Source organism: Mchenga conophoros, linkage group LG6, assembly GCF_057382185.1.
Source record: "Mchenga conophoros isolate Kocher_MC1m ecotype Shallow Benthic linkage group LG6, M_conophoros_male_GT1.1, whole genome shotgun sequence".
Classification (NCBI taxonomy): domain Eukaryota; kingdom Metazoa; phylum Chordata; class Actinopteri; order Cichliformes; family Cichlidae; genus Mchenga; species Mchenga conophoros.
In genome coordinates this window covers 39,705,060-39,730,149 of record NC_140531.1, presented here as the reverse complement: position 1 = coordinate 39,730,149, position 25,090 = coordinate 39,705,060, and the positions used below count along the sequence as shown (strand labels likewise).

The following is a 25,090-nucleotide window of genomic DNA, read 5'->3' as shown; positions in this document are numbered from 1 at the left end:
AGACTACGAAACAAGAGAAAGAAGGGCGGGGTGTAAATGATTATTAAAAATACATCCTTATTTAATGTTATCCTGAATTATTTATTTGAAAATTCATTTTTTCTAAATAGAGTATGAAATTGGATTTTTATTAATTAAAACATTATGTAATTTATGCCCAAGTTGACTGATCTTTTCATAGCTCCCTTTTTAATTTGAAAGTTTTATTCATGGGCTTATAATGCTCTTAACTGCTCTGTATAATAAAATTATTTGGGATTTACTGCATTTATTTTTAAATACATCAAATTAATTAATTTTTGCTTTAATTGTAGAATTCATCTTTATAAAAACGTACACTTTGTGGTCCTAACAGATCATGCCACACGAATGACCAAACCCAGTAAAGTAGGACAGAACGATTAATTCCATCCAGTGTTATTCCAGCAGCTGTAGCATTTGGGTGATTTTGAACTCTCTGATTCAGCTGCTGAATTTGCTAAAAGCAGCTAACAGGATGTTGTGGGTAACGAGAGGTTAGCTGAGAGCCAAAAGTCCATCAGGGACTTTTCTTAAAGGATCTTGAGTGCCCATGGAGCTTTTTGAAATTTCAAAGGTTCCTCCCATCACCCCCAACCAGTCACAGCAGATGGCTCCTCCCTGATCCAGAGGTTTCTTCCTGTTAAAAGGGAGTTTTTCGTTGCCACTGTCTTGCTCATAGGCGGTCACCTGATTGTTGGCGTTGTCTCTGCATTTTTGTTACAATTTTTTTTTTAACAATAAAAAGCATATTGAGCCAACTGTTGTTGTGATTTGGCGGTATTTAAATACAACTGTATAGAAAAGAGAAAAAAATTGATGGCATCTCATCAGACCAACAGTTCACAGATGACTAAACATCCATCTCGGTGTGACGGATGTGATGAGCAAGACGTTTGGCCCATAGTGACAAAATAAAATGAACACCATGTTGTGTTCAATAAGACTTAAAATGAGACTGAACTTCAGTTAAATGTTTAATGAGGTCAAAAATAACATGTGCCAAGTGTCCCATTTTCTCACTTATATAATTAGATAGAATTTGTATATATTATATAGGTCTATACAATTTACTATATAATTAGTCCTCTTTCTGAAACCAGAGGTGTCGCCTCCTGCTGGCCAGTAGAATGTATGCAAGCTGTTAGTTTGTGGTGCAACTTTATAGAAATGCAATTCAACCGGTTTATGGTTTTTTAGAAGTCAAATTGACACAAACTTTGAAACAAGCTCAGGTGTTAAACATATGGTGATGCACTAAGTTGAGACAAAAGTTGTTTAAATGAATGAAATCTCAGAAACTCCAAGAAAACTAACAAAGCCCACATTAACATGAAACCTTGCCCTCCCCTAATCCGGTTTTATTTTGGTTTCAGTTTGAACCACTAGGAGATCGTCAGCTTTGAGTAGTACATATATCGTTTTCTTACATATTTGTTTGAAACAGCTGAACCGATGCAGCTTCAGGATATGAGACAATGCGTGTGTGGTGCATTGAGACTTCCACGTGGTGCCGGGACTTAACAACAAACCTAAAACAAAATATAACTCTAATAAACTAAGCAGTGGAGTTTTAAGATCTCTCTTTAATTTAGAAAAGCAAAGCAGATGTTCTTTTTTTTTCATAAAGTTTTCTTTGACTTTACAAAATTAATATAAATTCACACGAAACTAGAAATTAAAATAAGACAACAGACGCTTGTTTGTGAACAATTATTTATAATTTAGAAATTCATCCATAAAGGATATTCTCCTGTTTGTAGTGTGTTTCAGTAGAAACAGCTCAGCAACATCTGGAGGCTTCTTTGAATACACATTGAGGAAACAGACAAAACCCGGTGTTGTATTTGGTTTATTTCACTGATTTCATCTCCTGCTTTATGAACCACAGTCAGCAAAGCAGTCTGAAGTCACAGACACAAACCTGATTGTTTCACTTTTCCTTTCCTACTAAAGACTTTTTGTCCAGCTCTAAAATCTTAAAACTCAAAGCAGGCTACTCAGAGATGAATGTGAGTGTGAGCTGAGGGCTTGGACCAGCTCAGTGAGCGTGTGAGGGTGGAGACTGACGTGGTGACCGGACTGCATGTTGTGTGGTATGTTTGGTGTTTCCAGTTCACTTTCAGTCTACAAATCCACTCCGTCTGTGGGAGAAAAGTAGAGCTCGGGAGGCGCGATGCAGATGGGAGGTGTGGCAGGAAAAGAGAGGGGGGAGCAGCCTTTGAATGCTAAAGCTCCCCCACCCACCCCCCAAGGCCAAGGCGAACAAAGAAGAATTAAAAACATAGAAAAATACAAGAAAAGAATGAAAAAAAAAAAAGATTAAAAAGGCAAAGCTGCCTCAGAGGAGAGGCACGACGATGGTGATAATGCACAAAAAAAAAAAAAAAAAAAAGCTTTAGGAAAGAGCACCACATTGACGTCAGTTTTCATGATCTCTTGCTTGTGACTGACCTCACCTGCCTATCATGCTGCAGGGGGAGGAGGGGGCTAACGGGGGCTCGTGAAATACCTGAGCGAAATCTAGGGGGCTGACTAAAACCTGATGCAGCGAGCAACAACAGGTGAGTCGGCGCTCTCTAAGCATGCGGCGCACTTTCGCTCCATTACACATAATCAATCCAAAGAAGTCTGCAATAAAAGCAAAATAAGAGCTGAAATGAAACCCTGCAGCGGGGGTTCATCAAAGAAAAAGGAAAAAAAGGATCTGAATGAAGACAAAGCTGCGCCTGATTGGTTTAAATTAACAAGAAGCTTTACTTCTATTTGTATTTTCCAGAAGCCATAAAAATGAAAGCAGCTTTTTGAGGGCTTGTTTGACCCTCAGGTAAATCATAAAAACCGCCATCTTTACTGTGACAGCAGGTAAAGATGGCACAGCCATACGATGAAGTCTAAAGGAAACTCGCTGTCGTGAATGGAAATGTGTGCGTTTGTATTGCTGTACTGTGGCAGCCGAACACCCCCTCCAAATGGAAGTGTGTTTTTCTGTGGGAAACAGGAAGAGCTTGAGGCTGGATCGATCACGAGCAGTCTTATTGCTTTGCAGAGGCAGGTAGGTAGCTGCCGCGGTCTCCAGGTAGGACCAGGTACTTGGCTAGCTCTCCTCTCACTGTGCTAGATACAAGGGCATGCGTCATCCTAGTAACAAAGCAGGTTTAGCTAAAACAAACAAAACAAAAAGCACACCCCTCCGAGCCACAGCGAAGGGGACTGCATGGAAATGATGATTTTGTTTGGCACGCTGGGGCGAAGGAAGCGAGGAGGAGAACTGCAGAATGGGAGCAGGTGTCTTTTTGGGCAAGTCCAAGGCTATGAGAGCCCGCTGTGGGCAGGGCACATCTGTGCTGTAATTCCTTCTAACACTCACAAAAACAAACTCGTCACGTCTGCCGGCTTGACGTTTTCAGGGAACAGTAATCACAATCCACCTTTCCGGGGTCCGTCCTTCCAAGCCCTTCCAAGCGTCTTGGCGGCAGGTGCTGCGAAGTCACGAAACTCCGCATCCTCGGCCAGTTTACGCACACGCACCGGGGTTCGGTGGCGTGGCGAGTTCATGTTTCCTGCACCGGTTAATGTGTTTGAACAGTGTGTGCGTGCTGTCCTCTCTCGCCACATCTGGATTGGGTCAGAGTTTGTTCAGGTAGTGATGCTCGCTGTGTGGCGAGGAGAGGCCCCCGGTGATCGACAGGTACCATTTTCTTTTCTTTTTTAAAATAGAACCTCTCTTCTTCTGTAGATGCTATTTAAATATACACACTCAGCACAGCCAAGTCTACAATCATTAGCTTCATAATAAGAATATGAATAAACAATGATAATATAATATATATAGAGAGTCGTCTGTAGCATGAGTTTTCGTCAGCAGCCATCACTAGAACATTCAGGGTGGTAATTGCATATGTACACGAAAAACAAAAAAGAACGTCATTTACATCCCGGTGCTTGAGGCTCAGGGTCACAATTCATGTGTGATGATGGGGAGGAGAGGTGATGGATGCTGGTGTGTTATCTGAGCCTCTTCTCTGCCGAGTAGATGGACATGTAGTAGTCGTTGCTGCCTACCGCCAAGTGAGGCTGCAGGGAGACGGAGAGAAAAGACAGGGGAGGTTACTTGGTAACTTCTTTTAACCAGAAGTTGGTAACCAACCTAGAGAGTCAGTGTTGTCCAGTTTCGGACATTAGCATTCATTCGCCGTCATGTTTCTGACTAACTGCGAGCCCAATATTCACCTCCCACCGCTCCAGAGAAGAATACCTGACGCTGTGTACACCAGCTAACTTTGCCCGAGTGCTCTTTGATGTGGAGGTTTGTCACTAAAGGAGGTAACAACTGTGACTGGAGGCAAATTTAATGAGCTCCGAGTAAGAAAACCAAAGAAATGAGCTAAACAAATGAAATTTCTCTTTGGGTTCAATGTGACAAGGAACATCTTTCACAATTTGCATAATTGTTTGATATAAAATTGATGAGTGCAGTTTTAAAGTGAAGACTGAATTGCAGATTAAATGCTGTGGCTAAGTACCTCTAAAGGAAAGCTCACTCGAACATTTCCACTTTGGGATGCATTGTTTTTTAAATTTCACTAAATTAGAGATATTCAGTTTTTTAATAACATTTATGTGTCAGGTATAGGTGTTAGCTTAACACAACAACAAAGACGATACAGATACACAGTTGAGCTCTAGTTTTACCCAGTGAGGATGGAAGGCTAAACAGCTGATGGCACCAATCCTTTGTCCCATGAAACCGTCATAGTACTTAATGTTGCTGATCACGTCGCCGTTTGCATTGTAGACCGCTATGAACTGGTTCATCGATCCACTGGAAGGTCGACAGTGAAACACAGAAGAGTCACACACGTGCATTTAGGTATTTACTTGAGGAAAAAGCATCTGATTCTCTGGGTTTGACCCAACGTCAAGCAAACCAACTCACCAGGCGAACAGGTTGGCCTGTGGGTGGATGTCTAGAGCCGTTAAGCCTTTCACCGTCTGTAGCACATTGATGGACTCCGGCATCCGTGGCTCAAAGAACCGCACATCTCCGTTAACACTGACGGGATAACCAGAGTCAGCACAGGCAAGAAAACATTCAAGTTAGTGTCTGTGAGTCTGAGCAGGTGAAAGAGGATACCTGACGCTGATGATGTGCCCGTCTGTCTCCTTCTGTAGATGAGCTTTTACCACCCAGGCTCCGTGCTCCCTGTAGGTCATCACACGACTGCGGAGACACAACAAGCGTCAGTTAACTACGCTACAAGTGACATCAAGTCAAAACAAACCATTTAAAAAATATGTCTTTTGGTACATTAAGTGGTATTTTCACCACCAACAGGAGAGCCTCTAGTGTCTGATCATCCATGGGTGCAGTGAGGCCGAAAATATCTGCTACTCACTGTGTTTTGATTGACTGACTCACTGCTTTGGGCTAACTGGGTGTGAAAAAGCCCTGAAGAATTAAATGATTGCAGCAGAAGCGAGAATAAAAACACGTGTCTATCACACGAAGGAGCTTTCTTGAAGCCTCATCCAGCAACACTTTAAACGCCGTTACAGTCGTTAAATTTCTTTCTTTCCTTAATTAAAAGCAAATCAAGTAATGTGACTAAACGATCTGGCTGTACAGTAAAGCTGGGTGCACATTCAGTAGAAAGGCTCTGATCTGACCGCTGATTTAACTGGGTGGTGACTTTCTTCTTGGGTAACCAGTGTGGTATTAAAAAAAACAAAACAAAACTGAAGATAAATCCTGCTGCTCTACATGTAACGAGGATGACACACCACTGGGTGGCAGAGTGGCATCAAGGTGGGGAGAAAAAACAGTCTTTCTGATTTTATTTTGTATGACCATCTTCTTGGGGCTGAGCGGCGCTCGAATTACCGGATAAGTAAAGAAACACTTTACAGTCGGAGCACAGATGTGCCAGAACGAGCGCCTGATCTGTCTAAGGCCGAATTTTAAGGACTCTTTTCTCCAAGCACTGAAAAAAGAAGCTTCTCTATACAAAATTTTCCTAAGACCGAGTCCAACCATCAGCTCTGGGCTGATCAACATGGGGAGGCAACAATTGCTGAAAGATGTAACTCCCAGCCTGAAGGGGAACTATTAAATTAGCTTCATTTAAAGATTTATGGGCCACTTCATGTTTTAACTGCCTTGTTTTCCCCCTCAGGGGCTGAAATTAAAATAATGTTTAACCAAGCTGGGGGCACGGGGTCCATTAAAGGATGAGGCAACCCCAAAGGGAGATTTATGGCACACTACATACAATAAATATAGATTAGAGAAGTGAATAATGCACGAGTCTGGAGTAGGAGAAACTGCCATGTATGTTCTTCAGTGAAATTAAATAACGTTGAGACAGTAAAATAAAACCGTACTGAGAAATCATAAATTTGAAAGTGATTTAATGGGATTAGAAAGTGATGATGGGAGGCTACCATTCATTGGGGCCCATCCTCCGATCGAAGACCCGCACAGACCCGTCACCCAGACCGGCAACGATCAGCGAACGCTGGGAGTCGCAGGAGAGGCTGGTCACACAGCTGTCCGCTCCTGTTGGGATGTCCTGGCGCACGAACACACGCACACAAGAACACACACAAATCCTCTTGTTAAGGTCTGTAAAGGTAACGCTCATTTCACATTAAACCTCCTTTAAAATCATCAATCATGTGCTCTGTTGGCTCATTTGAAGCTGGGCGCAGCATCAATATGCAGCCATAGGCGAGACTGGGGCCATTTGTACTTGTATTAAGTCCATCCATCATGACAATGATTAGCACACCGAGGTCCATTAGATGTGTAAAAACAAGGAGAAAAGAAAGAAACCACACTAATGGTACCGGCTCTGCCTCACACTTCCATTACTTTGCCCAAACAAACAGCAGCAGCAGCAGAGAGCTCCGTGAACACATTAAGTTTTAATGTGAAACGCCTCAAAAACAGGGTTGTTTTCATGTTTTAGCACCAAGAAAGTAATCCGAGTTGTTCCTGATGAATATTACAGCTTAAATCTAAAATTCCACCAAAATGCTTCCACACAGCGGCCTCGTTTGGGAAAAGTTGAAAGCTAGACTCAAAATCCTGCTAAAGGATCATTTTGTATTGTCAACGAATCGTGAAAGGACCAAAGTGTGATTTTTGGATACACAGAAGATCTGATGTAAAGTGTTGACGTTTAGATCACAACAACTGCGCTCTGTAGAGGTCGCCACAGCGAATCATCTGCTTCCATCTCACCCTGTCCCTCTGCATGTCCTCCTTCACTACATCCCTGAACCTCCTCTGCTGTCTCCCTCTTTTCCTTTGATGTTTAGATTTATGACAAATGGCAATAAAAGTCTCGTTAAGATTGAAATTCTACTTAGAAACATGAAACCTGCAAGTCTCATATTTTCTGAAACTACTTTCCAGAGACATGAAGGAATAAACTAAATCAGATGAAGGTCACGACAATGATTTAGGAACTAGAAGGAGGGCAGAGAGTCACACTTGACTGACACAGACCAACAGATGCTCCATTTGCCCTCAGCTCTTTTACCCGATTTTATAAAACTAATGAAGAGAAACACAAAGCAGTGAGGTGTGCCGAGTACCTGGACCTTCATTTCTCTGTCAGTGTCCCAGATCCTGACGACTCGGACGTCTCCAGACGTCATGAGGAACCCCGTCTCCTGCTCCCAGTCCACGACCATACCTGCTCCTACAAACACAGGACGACACAGCGACACTTACAACAAGCACAAATGGGACTGTGCGCTCGATACGAAGCACACACCAGGATTATTTATTGTTTTCAAAACAACAGAAGGTGGCTTTTAATCACAATTACACGAACAGCATAAGAATAATTTGCACACAATCTGCGAGCTGCAGTTTGAATTTGATGTTTTTTTTAAATTTTATTTAAAAAGGGACCTTTACAAACACCTATAAACACAGCTGCTAAACACACAGAACATGTGCTGATCCCAGTAATACACAGCCCACGCAATCTGTCGGAGGTTTCAGGAGGCTCACGCTGACACATGTACCAAGTCAAATGAAAGATTAGTGCGGCAGGCTCCTGCACCAGTGCGTCACTAATAAATACAACAGAAAGGAACAATCAAAGAATGAGCAAAAACCCTGCTGTCTGCAGAGTGTAAAGGTGCAGAAGAAATGTTTTTGCAGTAAAACTCGGACCATTAAAACCAAGTCATTCCCGAGTGTACAAAGGCGCACTTCATGCAGACTGAAGCATTGTTTAGCATTTTGCATCCTCCCTGTCAGGACGACCACTGGGAGATGCAAACACTGACCCTGGAACTGCGCCTGTCAGCAGATTCCGGCTTTGATGAGTCAAATGGCACTCGAGCGAAAAAGTGAGGAAGGAAGAAGCTGAAGACAGCAGGACTCTTCGTGTGCTGGTAGTCACAGCAGGAATCAAGTGAACAGTGCAGCACAAGCTGTGCTGGCTCAGGAACGTCTGCGGAGGGAAGCTAACTGCAGCCGACAGCACGCTCCACGATGAGCGGCTAGGGTGTGACCGTTTCAGCGAGCTTCCTCCACACGGCCACGGGTCAACTGGTCAATTATGGTCTCTAGTTTTGACACTATTAATTTGAACAGTTCAACAAGCTGAACAGCAAATAAATGCCTCCTCCTTTTCTTTACTGCTGTTAGTCAGTTTAAATCCTTTGACCCAAGTTTGAATGGGAGTGTGAGGATGAATGGGGCGACGGACTGGTGACATGACCAGAGTGTACCCACTGTTTTGCTCTATGACAGCTGGGATAAGCTCCAGCGACTGAACTGAATCAGCGATTAAGAAAACAGATGTACGGGACATAACGCGAATTTGTGCTAACACTCTAAAATTGTTTTTAGGAAAAACAGGAGGGCTCTCATGGAGGAAAATGATTTTCTGAAACTTTCCAGCAGGCTTAGTAAATATGAACCCCCATAAAATACGTTCACCAGCCATTTTACACCAGTTAAACTGCTCATTAACATAAATCTCTAACCAGCCAATCACAAGGTAGCAGCTCAGCGCACTTAGACACGTAGGCATGGTGAAGATTATCTACTAAAATTCAAATGAACCATTAGAGCGGAAAAGAAAGGTGATTTAAATGATTTTGAATGTCATTGAATGGTTGCTGGTGCCAGCTGGGCTGAGTATTTCAGAAACTGCTGATGTGCTGGGATTTTCCATTAAAACCATCTCCAGGGTTCACAGAATGGCCAGAAAGAGGGAAGACACCCAGTGAGTGCTCGTTCTCTGGGTGAAAACACCTTGTTGATTCCAGACAGCTTGAAGCTGACAGGAAGTCTACAGTAACCATGTGCTGACCACGTCCATCGCTTTATGACTGTTAATAGCTTCCACAGTCACCAATAGAGGCAGCATGGTGGCACAGTGGTTAGCACTGTTGCCTCACAGCATTAAGGTCCACCATCAGGGCGGGTTCTTCCTGTGTAGAGTTTGCATGTTCTCCCCATCTTTGCGTGGGTTCTCTCCAGGTACTCAAGCTTCCTCCCACAGTCCAAAGACATGCAGTTAGTGGGGATAGGTTAACTGGAAACTCTAAATTGCCCAGAGGTGTGAATGTGAGAGCAAATGGTCGTCTGCGTCTATGTGTTAGCCCTGCGACAGACTGGCGACCTGTCCAGGGTGGACCCTGCCTCTCGCCCTAAGACAGCTGGGATAGGCTCCAGCCCCCCCGCGACCCTGGAAAGGATTAGCAGCAGAGAGTGGATGGCCTGTATTTATATAGCGCTTTACTAGTCCCTAAGGACCCCAAAGCGCTTTACATATCCAGTCATCCACCCATTCACACACACATTCACACACTGGTGATGGCAAGCTACATTGTAGCCACAGCCACCCTGGGGCGCACTGACAGAGGCGAGGCTGCCGGACACTGGCACCACCGGGCGGATGGATGGAGTCACCAATAGAGCAACTTCATGATGTGGTGTAACAGGAGCAGGATGTGCGGCTGACGACTCTGGAGCAAGTGCATGATGCTGTCGTGTTAACACGAGCCAAAGTCTCTAAAGAAAAGGCAAAAGAGGGTCCAACGTGGTAGAGTGAGACATACCTAATAAAGTGGCTGATGAGTGTAGTTACAAGCCAACTTTGTGTGTATAGTCAGGGTTCAGCACCCCTCCAGGTCTAAGCTGACCCCCTGCTGGTCCTATGCACCAGATATCTTTATTTGGCTAACGATCCCTCGGCTGCTCCCATTCGCTGCTCTTCACACTGCAGTCTGGCCTGCCTTTGAGTAAAGCAGCAACACTAATATTTGCCGCTGGCAAGCAAAATGAATCCAGAACAACCACTAAAATATCTGCGTTCATAAAACAACAAACAAACAAAAGCCAATACTTTCAAAGGTGCTCGTTTAGCCATAATTCAAATGTAACAGCAAAGCCACTTAAATGCTACAAACTGTTTACTGTCAAGAATAAAACAGATAAATAATTAAGCAAATGCCTACTGAGACAAGTGCAGAATATTCATAATTTACTGAAATGATCCACTGAAGGCAGGAGTGTAATTTCAGCTTTATCGCTGCACACAGTAATTCTGCCTCTCTCTCTTTCTGTCGCAGGAAACCCGGACCAGTAATAACCTTTTTTTTTTTGTGTTGGAGAAAATGAGCAGGAGCTCGATCGGCTGACCGTACAGTGAAAACAGAGAAGTTGCAGCTTCTGGCTTTAAACTATGAGTTAACATGCTTGATAGTGGCGGCACAGTTTTAAAGGGCAAAGCTAGCGGCATGCTTTAATAGCAAATGGTAGACAGATGAAAGTCACATGATTCTGAGAGCATTAACCTGAACAGACCTCTGACATCAATCGTCTGGACGACAGACTGGAAGCAAATCTTTTCTATCAAGCGGCTCAGGATTAACACACGTAACAGGTTTTATGCATATTACATGTGCAAGACCTTCAAACTCTGTGCGAACTACTAAATTTATGTCTGGTCAGCTAACCTGCAGTGACCAGCATTTTAATGGAGCTTTAACCACACGTGCTGCTCGTCTGCATTTTTCGGAGGCTTTTCTGCCTTCAGTGAAAGCCAAAATGACAGGAAATGATGGGCGAGACAGACCGGAAATGAGGGGTTACAAAGGTCACGGGGCAAATTAAAGCAAGGAAGGTTATTCTATTAAACCACAATGAGGGTGCACACAAACTACTTGATTCTCTGTACATATACAGTACGTGTCACTGCACCTTGTCTGTGTTGTGTTAAAAGCTAAAGCCTGTGTGTTTTCCATTTTAATTGACGTAATTTTCAAAGTACATAATGCATCTTTTTTTCATTTTAGTAAACAGAATAAATCCTCTTAGCTCACTTTGATAACCTTGGCGCAGATGGAGAAATGCATTTCCAACAAGCCAGAGTGCAGACGCTCTAACGGAGGGTTGAATGGTGGAGGAGAAGAAATAATGGGGCAGGTAGCAAAACACACATTAAAAACACACTCCATCTCTCCCCCTTTCTTGCAGGAGTGCTTTCACCACAGACGTTACAGAAACAGCCTCCTTTTCTATCCTCTTGAAACTCATCACGCCAAGCTTCATTTCCTCCTGTTCCTCCTCCTTTCTCTCTGAGTCACTTCCTCCTCCTGTTTTTACACAATCAATAGCCATCTCCAGCTCACCCACCTGTGTCAGCACCTTGCTTCATACATTCATCTAATTTTTTTTAACACTGCTCATTTTTATTCTCATTTGCTTCCTTTGCAAAACGAAGTGTAGATGAAAAGAGAAGAAGCTATTTTCTTTGCTCTTCCTAAACCTTGTTGAAGAGCGAACACGTTAATTATTAGACATCTCCCCCGGCTGATCTCGAATCATTCACGCGTCTCATTTATCAGTCGTGACTGAGCTTCCGCTGCTGTGTCACAATACCGCTCGGCTTCTCTTACACTGTCAGGAAAACCCAAGCCCTGTGCGGCGGCTTCAAATCAAAGCGTGACGTCACCCGGCCCGCTCGGGCGTCACGCCGCCGGTGTGCCTTGGCACATGTTGGGGAATAGCATGCAGGGGAAACCGCTTCACAAGACTGTGCGGGCTTCTCACGCTGTGAAAAGGAGGAGGCGGCATTCCCTTTGAGGCTGACAGACTGGTAATGAGGAAATCTGGGTTACAATGAGTGGAGGGGAGAAGGGAAGATTCCCCAGTGCACTAAAGTGTGTGCAGGAGGAAACGCACATCAGCAAACTTTCCCAAAGATTTACATACAGCTCATCAACGCCTTTCTCTGTGTGCTCTCACAATAAGAAATTCTTTGGGCCAGTGGTTCTCAAAGTCAGGGGAAAACTGGAGTCAAATAAAATGACGCACAGACCTGCTTTTCCTGCAAAGCATTAAAGGACTGCCGGGCAGAACTAAAGCATATAGTGATTCGAAAACAAACGTCATTACAAATTAAACAGATGACGAGCAAAATATTAGCTGCTTTCACCCTTTATTAGTTTCATCATTTGTTTCGGTAATGACACAAAATGAAGTTGGTAATGTTTGGCAAACGTTGCTTTTGGGAATGTCAAACTCAGGCTGCACTCCTGGCAAGTCAGCTGATTGCAGTGTTTACCACATTACCTCTGGTACTGCTCACAGGGAATAAGCTATTCGACTTCCTTCAGCCTGCCTATAGCTGCTGTGAATCTGCCAGCTGTGTCACAGCACACCTCCACCCCAGTGCCACCTTTTTACACTGCGTCTAACTTGATCAGTGTCCTACCTGTTGGCACCGAAGCCTGTTCTGTTTTGTACAAAGGTCTTGCTCCTGCTCTCCCTGCTTTACGCTTTTAGGTGCATTCACGTGGAAGGCAGAGTCCCTGACCAGAGTCACAGCCCCAAATCAGAAATATTCCATACAGATGCTGACTGAAGTCTGATAATACGGCTGAGTTTGAAATTGTATTTCTTGTCTCAGGGATTTGAAACACGATGCTCCTTGAACACAGCCTTTGTGACTTTCTTCTGAAGATTTCCTTTCTTAACTCTTTCTATGTGAAACAAAAGTCACAATTTCTATGCATCATGCGCTAATGACTTAACTCTTTTTAGTTAACTTCCTGGGCAAAGTGACAAAGCGCAAACTTCCCAGATGTTCCACTGACTTGATGACTAAAAGAAGCCGATTAAAAGAAATATGGCTGACTTGTTGCTTCTGTTACATTCTAGAAAATATTCTAGAAAAGAAAGAGGATCAGAAGAGATAAAGGAACACTTTTTGAATTAAAATCAATGCCCAAAATAGCAGTGAAGCAGTGTGCAGCCCCCATTCACCCCTGCTGGAGCTGATGCTTCAGTCCTAATTAAGATATATTAAGCTTGAGACGCTCGAAGAACATTTAGCTGTACGCCGGCTTGCAGTCTCGTTTGTCTCTCCATCTCTCTGCCTCTCTATCCAGGTGCTCCTCTCGCTAACTTCTCGCTTCCACTATCTTTCCCGCGTTAGCTCTTCCCTTCTGTCCCACTTCAAGCGGCTAAATTCTCCCTGACAGCTGTCAAAAAACTTCACTTTGAGTTCAGAGGGTCACAGATCTGAAACCTTAAACCAAACCTTTCAGTTCTGTCTCTTGCAGACAACACTCAGCTGCTCAAAACGGGATATCATCCTGCCTTAGAGGGAACCTTTGTGGGCCTGAGCGGGTCTTAGTTACCCACACAGAAATCAATGTGGACATGCAGAATTGAGTTGTGAGAAGGAAGGAGCTGGCAAAAGGAGTGTGGGCAATGTTTCCTCAGCTGGAAATCTGACCACGTTACAGAGGTGGAGGCATAGATAGCTTCCAGGTACAATCTCTCTTTAAATCTGGTATTTCGCCCTCTCTGCTTGAGTCCTCCCCAGTCAAAAACGGCACTGATATTGTTAGCAGATGGCCTTCCCCTTGCTGAATCATTAACTGGGCAAAAAAAGCTAGTTTAACACCAGTAACAGCCAGCAGGCTTGTGGTGGATCATCACTGCTCCGGCACCAGTTTGCCAAGAAAATCCCCAATTTGTGATATTTATCTATTCCTTTGCATAAATATCTTTGATTCACTCCCATCTTTCCTCTCCGGAGAAGACGCCTTCCTCTGACTTCTTATTCTGCACCATTATCTCCAGTGACGGCCTAACTATCCCACACACTGCAGCTTATTAAAACTGGCGCTGAGGCCTTCCTGCTTCTTCTCTCCCTCAGCGTTTTTCAATCTCCTCACTTTATCCTGTTTGCTTTGAAAAGGTCTTCCAGGATTCTGGTAATAAACCTCCAAGATTACTGGGAACTTACCCAGCACGCGCGTGCCTCTGATAGACAATGATGTCACGATACGGGAGCGTTCTGACGGGCAGGGAGACTTCCCCACTTTGGCATTTGGTTAACCTTTGAAAGAGCTCGGACCTGCTTGGCTGACACAGACCTCCTGAAATGAGCTCTAAGCGGCCGACATTATCACCTGTTGATCTGATTATTGGGGAGAGGAGACTAGCACAAAGTTCTCACGCCATTTTAAATAACTTAAGGAAATGGGTTCTGATCCAGGATTGCTGCTGGAGGTCTCACAGGCAGGAATATCTTCCTGATTCACCTCCCAGTGGCTGCTTTTCTAAACTCCGGCACCCAATCAGCTGTAGAAGATGATCGAGGCGTCAGATCCTGAATATAAACACTGGCTTTACATCTAAAAAATAATAATTTATATATTTTAGGAATTTTATATCAAACGTTATACATTTTTAGAATCCTGTAGTGACAATAATCTCTTTAGCTTTTTATTATGTAGTTTTTAAAAATGTGTTCACCTACAAAACAGTGAAAATCTGTGATGTGCGTTTATGTAAAAGCTGCAGACAAAAACCCTGCAGCCTTTTGTATCACTGCAACTTCACACAAGGTTCTGGAGGCCTGATGTTAACAAGGTCCCAGGCAGCAAGGCTGAATGTAAAGCAGGACACAAAGCGTGTCTCCATTTAACCAAAGAAGCGAAGTCAGCCCTACTTCTGCTCATGCACAAGAAAAGGGACAAAGAGAAAGATGATTAAAGAGGAGAAAAAAAGAAACAAACCTAATGGCATTAAAAGGAATAAAAATAAAGGACAAAGCTGTGTTGTAACATATTGCAATTATATGTATCAGAACTTAATTAGATCGGCTCTTAGTCTAATCTGCAGAGCTGTGACGTTTGTTCGCTTCAGTCCATCTAACCCCAGAACAAACACTGATTAGAAATTTCTGGTTTGCTCTCTCTGTGCTTCCTTTCAGCCTTAAATAAACACGAGCATGACCTTATTTTCAAGTCATCTCCAACTTTTCTTTCCTTATTTTCTCTCCATCTATCCTGTCTTCCAATCTTCTCCTCTGCCATCCGCCTACTTATCCACCCCTTTTAACCGCTGTCTGACCTTCCCTCTTAAGAATTCTCCCAATTTTACCTAGAAACCTTATCCCTCTTGTTTTCTGCACAAAGCTCTACCTCCAGCGACAGCCTCTGCATACTAATGCAGCTGCAGCAGCTGCAGGAATAACTTCTCAGAGCCAGTTGCCAGCCGCAGTCCTGTAATTCCACTGTTTCCTCTGAAGTTTAACAGGCTGAACCCTCCAGTGAGACAGACATAGTCCCAATTAAACACCGACACCCATGGGACCAGATTCAATTTGTGTGTGTGCACGTTTTTTTTAAATAAATGAAAGAAGCTGTTTGAGGTGACGATGAAGAGTGACTGGAGACTATGCAGCTATGTGAAAGTATTATTTTACATGCCGAGTTAATCAAATACCCATTTGCAAATGTGCCTGCAACTGAGTGTTCGGTACAAGGATCCCATAATTTAAAAGCTGAATAACTAGCCAAGTCAAAGCGGTGTGCGTGTGGCTGAAGTTATGATGCATGGGTTTAAGGATGATCTTTTTTGCAGTTCCTCACAATCTAAAGAAGCCAAACAATATTTCCACAGAGATTACTTTTTGGGGTTACAGTTTCAATATAATCAGATCACAGCTAATGTGTCTCCTGCAGTGTGTATACACTTTGAGGATGTTTGCATATATCCTAGCAAACCATTCCAGTGTATTTAGAGAGTTATGTTACTAAAAATTAAGCTTACTGCTAACAAAGAACCAACATGTCTAAAGCTAATCAGCCATTTTTCACTGATTTTTGCCTTGGTCATGGAGATTTAGTTCAATTTAGCATAATACCATTTAGACATGAAGTTCATATGGTCACACGCCATTTACATGTCCTGCAGCTTTTTAAACTTTCATGACTGGTTAGTTTTAAAGATTAGGGCGGTTAGTTAGCCAGCTAAATATAGCTGCAAGAATCTCCCAGTGTTTACTTACAAAGTGGGTTCTGATTGTTTGAGCAGTGGCTGATTTTTAACTGCTCATTTAACATCTGCATAATTATCTGTTTAGGTAACACTGGCTTATTTACACTGATATTGCTTGACATGCACTGCCTCTGAAAACCAGAATCTTTTATTGCAAAAGACTCAAGTGCAGACAGCTGCTACAATCTGACATTCATTAAACTGTCGCTGGCTAGAGGAACAGAAATCTGCTTTCTCACTTTTGTCTGAAATTAAGGAAAACTAAGTTTGTAAATAACAACCTGATTAGAGTTAAAGGTTAAAGGAGGTAGGAATTAAGAGCTTTTGATATCAACTTTAAAAAGTTTGTGCTGGCCTTCTGAAGAGGACATGTCTGTGCTAGTGGAAGTTTTTTCTTCATGGAGCGTGCTCTGAACTTGGGTTGACTGTCAGGGATGGAGTAATGAAACATCACCAGACAGGTGAATGAATGAAGCGTGCTGGTAGTGGTCAGGGGAATAAAGGAAATTTCTAAATGAAAGACACACCCTTGGCTGTTTAGTGCAGCACGTGCTTTAGTAGTGAGGGAGAATAGAAGGGAAATGCAACACTCACCTCCTTGCTTACTCCTGTCAAGATAGATGGAGACCCTTCTGGCCAGACCTGCGAGCAGGGGGAAGAGGAGCGTATGGAGGAAGGAAGGGAAGATGGAGAAGGGGGGGGAGGAGAGCAGGAACGTAACAAAGCAAGCGACAAATTAGCAAGAACCCCTGTGCATGCTAACCCAAACATCCACACACACCTAACAGAGCTGTAATACCCATGAAGTGACGGTGGGTACTCCTCGCCACTTCATGGGTATTACTCTACATGCACTTGAAGAGCAGAGGGATGAACAAGGCTGCTGCTTCCCAGCGTGGTAACTCCCAAATGACAAACAGCGGCACGTCAACACCAAAGAGCGGAAGGAGATTTGAGCCGAGCTGCCACCTCTGCATTACAAACTGCGTCCCCAGCATCCGAACCTGCAGGACGCAGAATCTAAGATCCCTTCACCCACAGCGTTAAAAAGCAGGCAGGGTGGAGCTGAGTGTGCATCAGTTTGTGGCTGGTCAATAACAAAAACAACACCTGGAAATAATCAAGGTGCACAAATATGTATGGATTCTTATGGAGACTTGTTGCTTCGGTCTTGCTGCCTTGTTCAGCCTCTCTCTCTCGGGGGGGGGGGGGGGACCACAAAACAATATCAAAGACCCAGCAAAATAACAAAAAGCCAGACAGTCCACAGAGATGGATCATTGATGAAAAACAGCACAGGAGCGTGTTATTGGACGATGGGAGGGGGGGCGGGTTGAGTGAGGACAGGTCCTGCTGGTACTCTTGTGTGAGCGTGTTTGTCTGGCAGCATCTCCTTGAGAAATGCTCAGTCTTGTTGCAACTGCCTACAGAGGTAGAGCAGGATTTTGGCAGCGAGAAGACAGACTTGTGTAATATTTCATTGGGTTTTACATTATTAATGCAGCTGAGGCAACGCTAAAAATCTTAAAAATTCTAAACACAGCGTTATTGTACTCAATCTGAAAGACGTTCCAAGCAATGGTAATAACTCAGAACTGAATACTGGGCCAGGAGGTGGTGGGTGTGAATGCACCAGGGAAAGCAGAGTCTGCGTGAGATTGCCGAGGTTTCTGAGATCTACTGCCAAGTTCATTTTTATTTTTTTACATTTTGGAGCACAACAAGCCAAAGCTGGATTCTTCAGTAAAACTTTTTCAAGCGAGGTCTCATCTGAGTGGCTGCTTATATTAAAACTGATGCCTTCACTAGGTTCTGCATACAGACTGCAAAACAGTGGACTGTCACCGACGACACATCCAGGATAACAAGCACACCATTAAATGTTAAAGTTTCAGAGAAAACATGGCTGTGGCTCGCTGTCGGACAGTCCTCCGCGGAGGGAGAGCTTCTCAGGGCGGTTTGTGTCGTGAGAGTCAGGCAGAGACCGCTGTTAGTTAAGTGTGTCTCCTCCCTGCAGGGGCCCGCAGAGATATGGTGACTCGGTAATGACGGAAACACGTATGTGCACACGGCATGAGGTCCACACCTCTGCACAGATATGCAGTCAGGCACTGAATCAGCCAGTCACTCAATCTGACAGCTCTGCTCTGGCTGCTGCCAATTAGCCAAACACGGTGCCGCATCTCGTATGGGACACGCAGTTATTAAAAAAACAAAAAAAAACTTCTGCGCTCGTGCTAAAGTGCACCATTTTCATACGGATGGATGAGCGCTACGTAGGTAATCGCTGCGTTTATCACACAGGTTATGCTCAGAAACAGTCATTCTTACAGCTGTCACAGTTGCTCCCAAAAACATCCCAGTAGTATTGGCTGAGAAACGCTCGTGGCAGAAATTTAAAGCAGGGGAGAGAGTTAAGGAGAGCGTGCACAACCTGACACAACACACCGGTGGGTGGAAGTGTCTGACAGGTGTGTACAGTGGGTGCCTGCATCGCATTTGTGAATATCTCCGCCTCGGGAGTTGTGTGTAAGTGTGTCAACACGAAGGTAAACATGGCAGCGGATCCACCAACGTCCACAGTCCCAGTTTTATAACGATCACTAAAGCAATGTGAACAGTCTCACAGGGGAAGAATGAGAAATACCTACCTTCTGCATTTCGTGATTGATTACGTGCAGACTTGGAATGTAGGGCCCGCAGTAGGTTAAACAGCCCCCGCTGTTTCAGGTGTGACAGGTATATATGACAGATGTTGAACGTGTGAGAAGGTGAGGGAGGTGAAGCTGACAGCGGATTTTAAATTAGACCTACATTCGTGGACTTAAACCGGCCGCCACCGGCAGCAGAAACAACCCGAATGCAAAAGTATGGAAATAAAGTTTCGGCTGTGTCATTTTTCATTTGTGTGAAATTGGTTATTTTTAAAGCAGCTTGTGACAAACTCTCCCGGACTTCCAGTGACGGTGAAGTGGTCTGCCCTGGCTGCTGCCCCTCAAATCTGACATTTTTAGTGATTTGAACAGCTCTGTGGGATGAGCACACGTGCGGTAATTAAAACCGAAGCTGTGCGAGTGAGTGTTTGCTGCTGGGTTTGATGGGGTCTGGGTCACTGTGCGACTGAAATGCTCTCATCGGTGCCACCTTTTATTCAGAGATGAATTTCTGAGGTTTAAAACACCAAACACACTGTAAAAAAAACAAGAAAAACTACCTTCAGGCTGAGTGCTGTGTGATTTTAGTCCAGTTATGTGTTGGACTTTTTCTTTTATTCATCTAAAACCTGAGCTGTGTTTAATTTAAAAAGATATAAGTTTGAACGTAACCTTAACCTACTTTATTAGATGTACTTTACTGTAATTGTCAGCTGTGGCTGTATCGTTTCAGCAAAATTGAATTTTTTCTTTTAGTTTTTTTCATTACTTAGTTTAAGGAGAAAAAAACCCTCCTCTCAGACCTTCTCTGTAGGCGGAGCAATGAGGACGTATGACTGGGATGCTTTGGGACAGTTTGTGGTTTTGGGGTATGGGTGGGACTGCGGATGGGTTGGTGACACAGTAATAAAGAGCGTTGGTCTTTACTGTGCGTGCTGATGGAGGGCTGACCTCGGGTAGTGGGCAGCATATCGGAGAGACCCTGCCACGCCGTCACCATCTCCGGATTCTTCTGGTCAGCAAAGTTCTTCCAGATCCGTAGCGCTCCATCATCTGGAGAGACGAGAGAGAGAGGGAAAGATACAGAGTAAGAGAGAGAGAGGCAGGAAAAAAAATGCAGCGTGGTGTAAACGCTGAGGCTGGACGCAGCTGCACAGACACCAGCATCCTGTTTGTAATCTTTATGCACTTTAAAGTGTTGAACTGCGTTGATGAAAACCCTGAACCAAGACTCTTTCACACACACACTGTGTCTTGACTGTCAACACACACTCCTCAAAAGAAGACGGAGAGTGTGTAACGCCGAGCGGCATCTTAAAAGGCTCTGTGCCTGTGAGCATCTCGCCAGAAAGAAACAACGAGGCAGGAATCTAACCTCCAAAACCTCTGCGGCTGAAACACGGCAAAGACACCAAGATAAAACACGTCCGTGCACTCTTATGAGGAAGCTATTACAGGCCATAAAAGTCTCCACTTGATTTACAGCCTGCGTTTTACTTCTTTTAATGCTGATTCTTTTTTATAACTAATGTCCTGCCCTGCTATCCTTCAGAGCATGAGTGATGGGGAAAAGCTGAATAAGTGAACATTACTTTTTGATGAGATGGAATTTAGATTTATCAATACTGAAGCCTTTTATCAAAGCTTCTTAGCTTAATTTAACAGAAGGAAGACCAAACAAAATAAATGTGTTTGTATTTTAATGTCGAGTTGTTTTCTCCGGTTCCTGTGGGTGATGAAGATAAAGCCATGGAGGGTAATTGCTTTCTTCTTTTGATGAATGATGATGACTACACATGAGTGCTCTGTGTGTAACAGCCAAGTGTTTAAGGCTTGTTGCTGCTACAAATGAGCCTCTCTGCGATTTCTGCTGTTGCCAGTGGGCGTGGACATTTGCGCTGATAACTTGGATGCACTTGTGCATCTGAACTCACACTTTTGTGCGTGTGTGTGTGTTAGAAACCTGTTGCGGTGAGCAGCAGTGAGCAGTCGTGTCCGTTCAGGTACTCCATGGATGTGATGCGAGTATAACGAGGGTTTCCGTTGTAGAAGTAGTCCAGTCTCTCGCCCTTCTCCCAGTCCCAAAAGCTAAAACAAACACACTCATTAGACGACAATATGATCTGTTTAACATTTTAACTGAATGTGGTAGTCTCTGACCAGATGCTGTCCTTGTCAGCCACAGCGATGCAGGTGTTGAAGGGGTGGAACTTGACCACTGATGGCACTCCGGGGTTGCGGTTGATGAATATTTGATCATCCAAGCGAGAAATACCTGAAACAGAGGAGAAAATCCAAAAGTTGGTATGAAAGGATGATGGATTCATCCAAACCGGAGGTTTGTTTCCCGATGCAGGTTAAAGTAAGTGGCACGCAAATGGGGGAACAACCTGTCTGCTGGCACACCTAACCCACGCCTGCAGCTGCAACCTTACAGGGAGTAACTTAATGAACAAATAAAATGTAGTCTGTCCCGCCTTCCTCTTGCTTTTGGCTGAATCAGGGAGCCTACAGCTGTTCACTGTTGGTCTGGGGTCAGTACCTACTACTGCTCGATACTCAGGTAACTTTCCTGCCACCCGAGAAGCATTTAGGAGAGTTTATGAGTTGGGCTTTAGGTAGTAATTTTTGTACCTATTGAGGTGTTAAATTTTCACAGTGCTTTTACTTCTACGTAGCGACTCATCTTTTTTGGCCTTGGCTCTCCATGAAGCTTTCTTTTAAACTTTTAAAATGGCAAAACTGTTAACAGCTCGATTCCTTCCATCTTTTTTCCAGTTTTTGTATCCCAGAGATCAGCGTGTGGTTTTTAACAAATAAACTTAAAAGATTTCTCTTGCAGATTTTTCAAATTCTGCCTCTGATCAAAATCAAAAGCATTTTAGTACAAAACAGAGGAACAAAATAACATAAGAGCTACAACAAAAAGGTTTATTTAAAAGTCCATTAGCAGTGCACACTTTCTTAAACTGACTGACAGGTTTTGTCATGTCCAAGAATACCAAAGACACCAGCTGAGGGCCTCAGGACTCTCTCAGTGGTACATTATTGAGTTTTGTGTTCGTGAAAATTATTCTTTTGTCCTCTAAGTTTCTTAAACACACTAATGCAGTTCATATTTCCATGCTCTGTCAGCAGATTAAAAAGAAATGTTCAAAGAATACAGTTTAATTACTAGTTTTTAATTGTATAGGATAATAAAGGATAATAAAAGGTACACTCAGCGCAATAATGTGGCTCACTGACACATTTCTAATAGCTTTTGGAAAAAGAGAAATTTATTCTTCATGAGGTTTTGCATCATAGGCTGTATAAATGGCCTGGCTCTCATAGACTCTACCTGAGTACCCAAAGCACTTTGTACAAGTTTGAAAGTGTGAACAACAAGTGAGAGGTTAGTCTGGCAGCACACCCTGCTTTATCACCTTTTTTACCCTGAATGGCTCCGTCATTTACCAAATCACCATGATACTGTATGTGACATGAAAATAAAGGCACAGATCATAAAATCAACTCAAGTGAGAAGTAGGGCCATTTTCTCACAGACTTTTATACAATCAGACTTCTTTTAGCAACCAGACGAGTCGCCAGCTGCTGGCCACTGGAAAGACTGCAGGTTTTATGCACTTAACTCTATTTATTTGACTTTATTTATTTTAAAAACATACATCTATGCTTTGGGTGCACACATTAAATACTGGGCTGTAGTATTGCTTGGTGAACATAAATTAAATACGGAATCGGGGCCGAGATTCCCAACACAACACAAAGGTCAAGTATGATCTGAACTTTATACTTTTAACAGTAGTACTGAGAAAAAAAAATTAAAGACAAGTATTTGGTTTTTAAAGTATTTGTATAAGTTAAAACAAAAAGCAAATAAAGTTTCCTGGAAGACATTTTCAGAAGTAGAACGTGGAATAAAGGAAAAAAAGGACAAAGCACAGCCTGGCCATCGACAGGAAGACTTGAGGCAAAGAAGGAGAACAGAGCAAAACATGAAACGGTCTGCGGTGGAAGAGCCGAGGCAAAGAAAACAGTGGAGTTGTGTACCCCACTGGCAGGTTTCGCTGCGAGTAAAAACACGTTGATAAATCTGATGACTTGACTGCCTCACTATATGTTGTCATGGCAACAACACATGCCGGCTGCCGACCCCGTCCTTGGCTACACGAACTCACTCCCGAGACCGCCGTAACGAGATGAAGAACAATGAAGGGGGATGGATGCAGCTGTGACGGAGGAAAATGTAGTTGGAGGGAGAAGCTGCGGAGGCCGGCGGTTAAAAGCCGGCCGAGATCATCATCACGACTCGCTTTATGTGCACGAAGTGTGACATCACAGTAGATACAGAGCGACTGTAAAAACAGAGTACACCTCAGAAGTGCACAGTGAAGTGGGCAGACTTTGCACCGCCAACAAAAACAACAGTACAAGTCAGATCAGGTTCACAGGCTACAGAACATCGTTTGTTCTCTTCTCTCTTTGCTAGCTTTGCTGCCTCGTTCTCAACTCCTCCATCTTCCTCCATCGTACCCTCCCCCCTCCTCCTCCCTCCTTCCTCTCGCCTTGGTTCTCTCTCTGGAGGGATTCGACTGAATGAGGGCAACCCTACTACTTCTCTCTTTCAGAAAACTGCGAGGGGAATTCAATGATTTAACGAGAGCGGGATAGACGTGTGCGTGAGCAAGCCTCAGCTCTGACGCCAATCGCCTCGTGACTGTGTGTGTGTGTTTGTGTGTGCATGTGTGGAGGGGGCTGCCGGTGACGTCGGGGGTGTTAGTTATTCTGTTTGAGAGCTGCTCAAACTTCACCCGGGGAGTGTGTGTGTATGCTGGCACTGGAGCCTCTTTAATGTGCGAGTGCATGTGAGGGGAGACCTGTGACTCACAAAGATTTCAATCAATCCTTCCATCCCTGCGAATCATTTGCAAACTTGCTCACCTAAAATTTTTGATGCATCTTGATGTTTTTCGGGGACAGTCTGGATTTCACCCAAGTTAGCCTCATTAGGGCTCCGGAAATAGTCAATTAGACACGACTGTCAGTCACTAGTAACAGTTTAATCAACTAACATAGGGACTATTTTGTGCTTGGGTATTATATTACCAATGAACCTTTGTTAGAAAAACAAACAAACAAAAATAACTTCCATAAACAGCCGCTTTATGCAGATGTGATAGAAAGTGAAAGAAACTGCATCAAACAGCTGTGCAGCAATGACCTGATGCTAAAACACAGCAGATAAAAGAAGTTGGTGCCAAGTTAAGAAAGTATCAAGTAATCCTTCACTAAATGAAGAAGTGAAACACCTTTTTTTTTTTTTTTTTTTTTAAACGTCTGCAGTGTTTCTACAAGCAAGGAGGAGGTGAAAACGAAGCCGTGTTCCTTTGTGAGATTACGACCTCGGCTGCTAGTTGATTTTAGCAAATTCTGACCCTATTTACGGTGAAACAGATGATAAAGCAGGATATACTTGAGCACAGGCCAACCTTCTGACTGATGATTTACTCAGTCAAGGTGCAGTCACTTTTCTCTCCTCTGCTCTTTCATCATATGCACCTGAGCCCATCCCTACATAATTTGTGAAGTCCTCTCATTACAATACCGCTAAAAATCAAGCTTCCCAACAATCAGTAATGTGTGTGAAAAACACAAAACATGAATCTGGTGAGAATGGCAGAATAATAATCACCTCCTGGCAGAGAAACGGATGAAACAAAGAGCAGCCGACAAGGAAAAGTGCCGTTGGAGGCTCTGTCTGGACAGTCTGGATTTCACCCAGATCCTGCTCTCATTAAGGCTCCGTAAACATTCAATTACACATGGCTCTGTTAGAAGCTAAGTGCTCGAGTGAAGTGACCGCAGAGCTTGTGTATGTCGTATGCTCCCTAACCAAAGTCACTCTACCTTTCAAAAGAGGAATCATTTAATGCAATACTGAATAGGATGAAAACCAGGGAAGAGATTTTAATAATTAATTTAATTTCCAGTAATATCTGTTCATTTCATTTGAACATCTCCCCTATGAAAATCCTCCTCAGGACATTAAGACGATTCTTTCTTCCAGGCAGCGACGTGA

At 43.6% G+C, this 25,090-nt stretch overlaps 1 protein-coding gene across 4 annotated transcripts in view; it reads right to left on the bottom strand.

Moving 5' to 3' along the window:
- Window positions 1-1,854: 1,854 nt before the first annotated feature.
- The window catches only part of rptor (regulatory associated protein of MTOR, complex 1), a 208,250-nt gene continuing 185,014 nt past the window's right edge, over window positions 1,855-25,090 (bottom strand). For 2 of the 4 annotated variants that reach the window (XM_085278006.1, XM_085278007.1), the window contains 10 exons: window positions 21,169-21,283; window positions 20,972-21,096; window positions 19,936-20,061; window positions 16,949-16,996; window positions 7,621-7,727; window positions 6,463-6,590; window positions 5,156-5,242; window positions 4,958-5,074; window positions 4,714-4,843; window positions 1,855-4,095 (listed from right to left, as the gene is read on the bottom strand). In XM_085278006.1, the coding sequence (XP_085134132.1) occupies window positions 4,027-4,095; window positions 4,714-4,843; window positions 4,958-5,074; window positions 5,156-5,242; window positions 6,463-6,590; window positions 7,621-7,727; window positions 16,949-16,996; window positions 19,936-20,061; window positions 20,972-21,096; window positions 21,169-21,283 (1,052 nt within the window). In that variant the 3' untranslated portion in view covers window positions 1,855-4,026. The remainder of the gene's footprint in view (window positions 4,096-4,713; window positions 4,844-4,957; window positions 5,075-5,155; window positions 5,243-6,462; window positions 6,591-7,620; window positions 7,728-16,948; window positions 16,997-19,935; window positions 20,062-20,971; window positions 21,097-21,168; window positions 21,284-25,090) is intronic. The other 2 variants (XM_085278008.1, XM_085278009.1) reach the window with 2 other exon arrangements.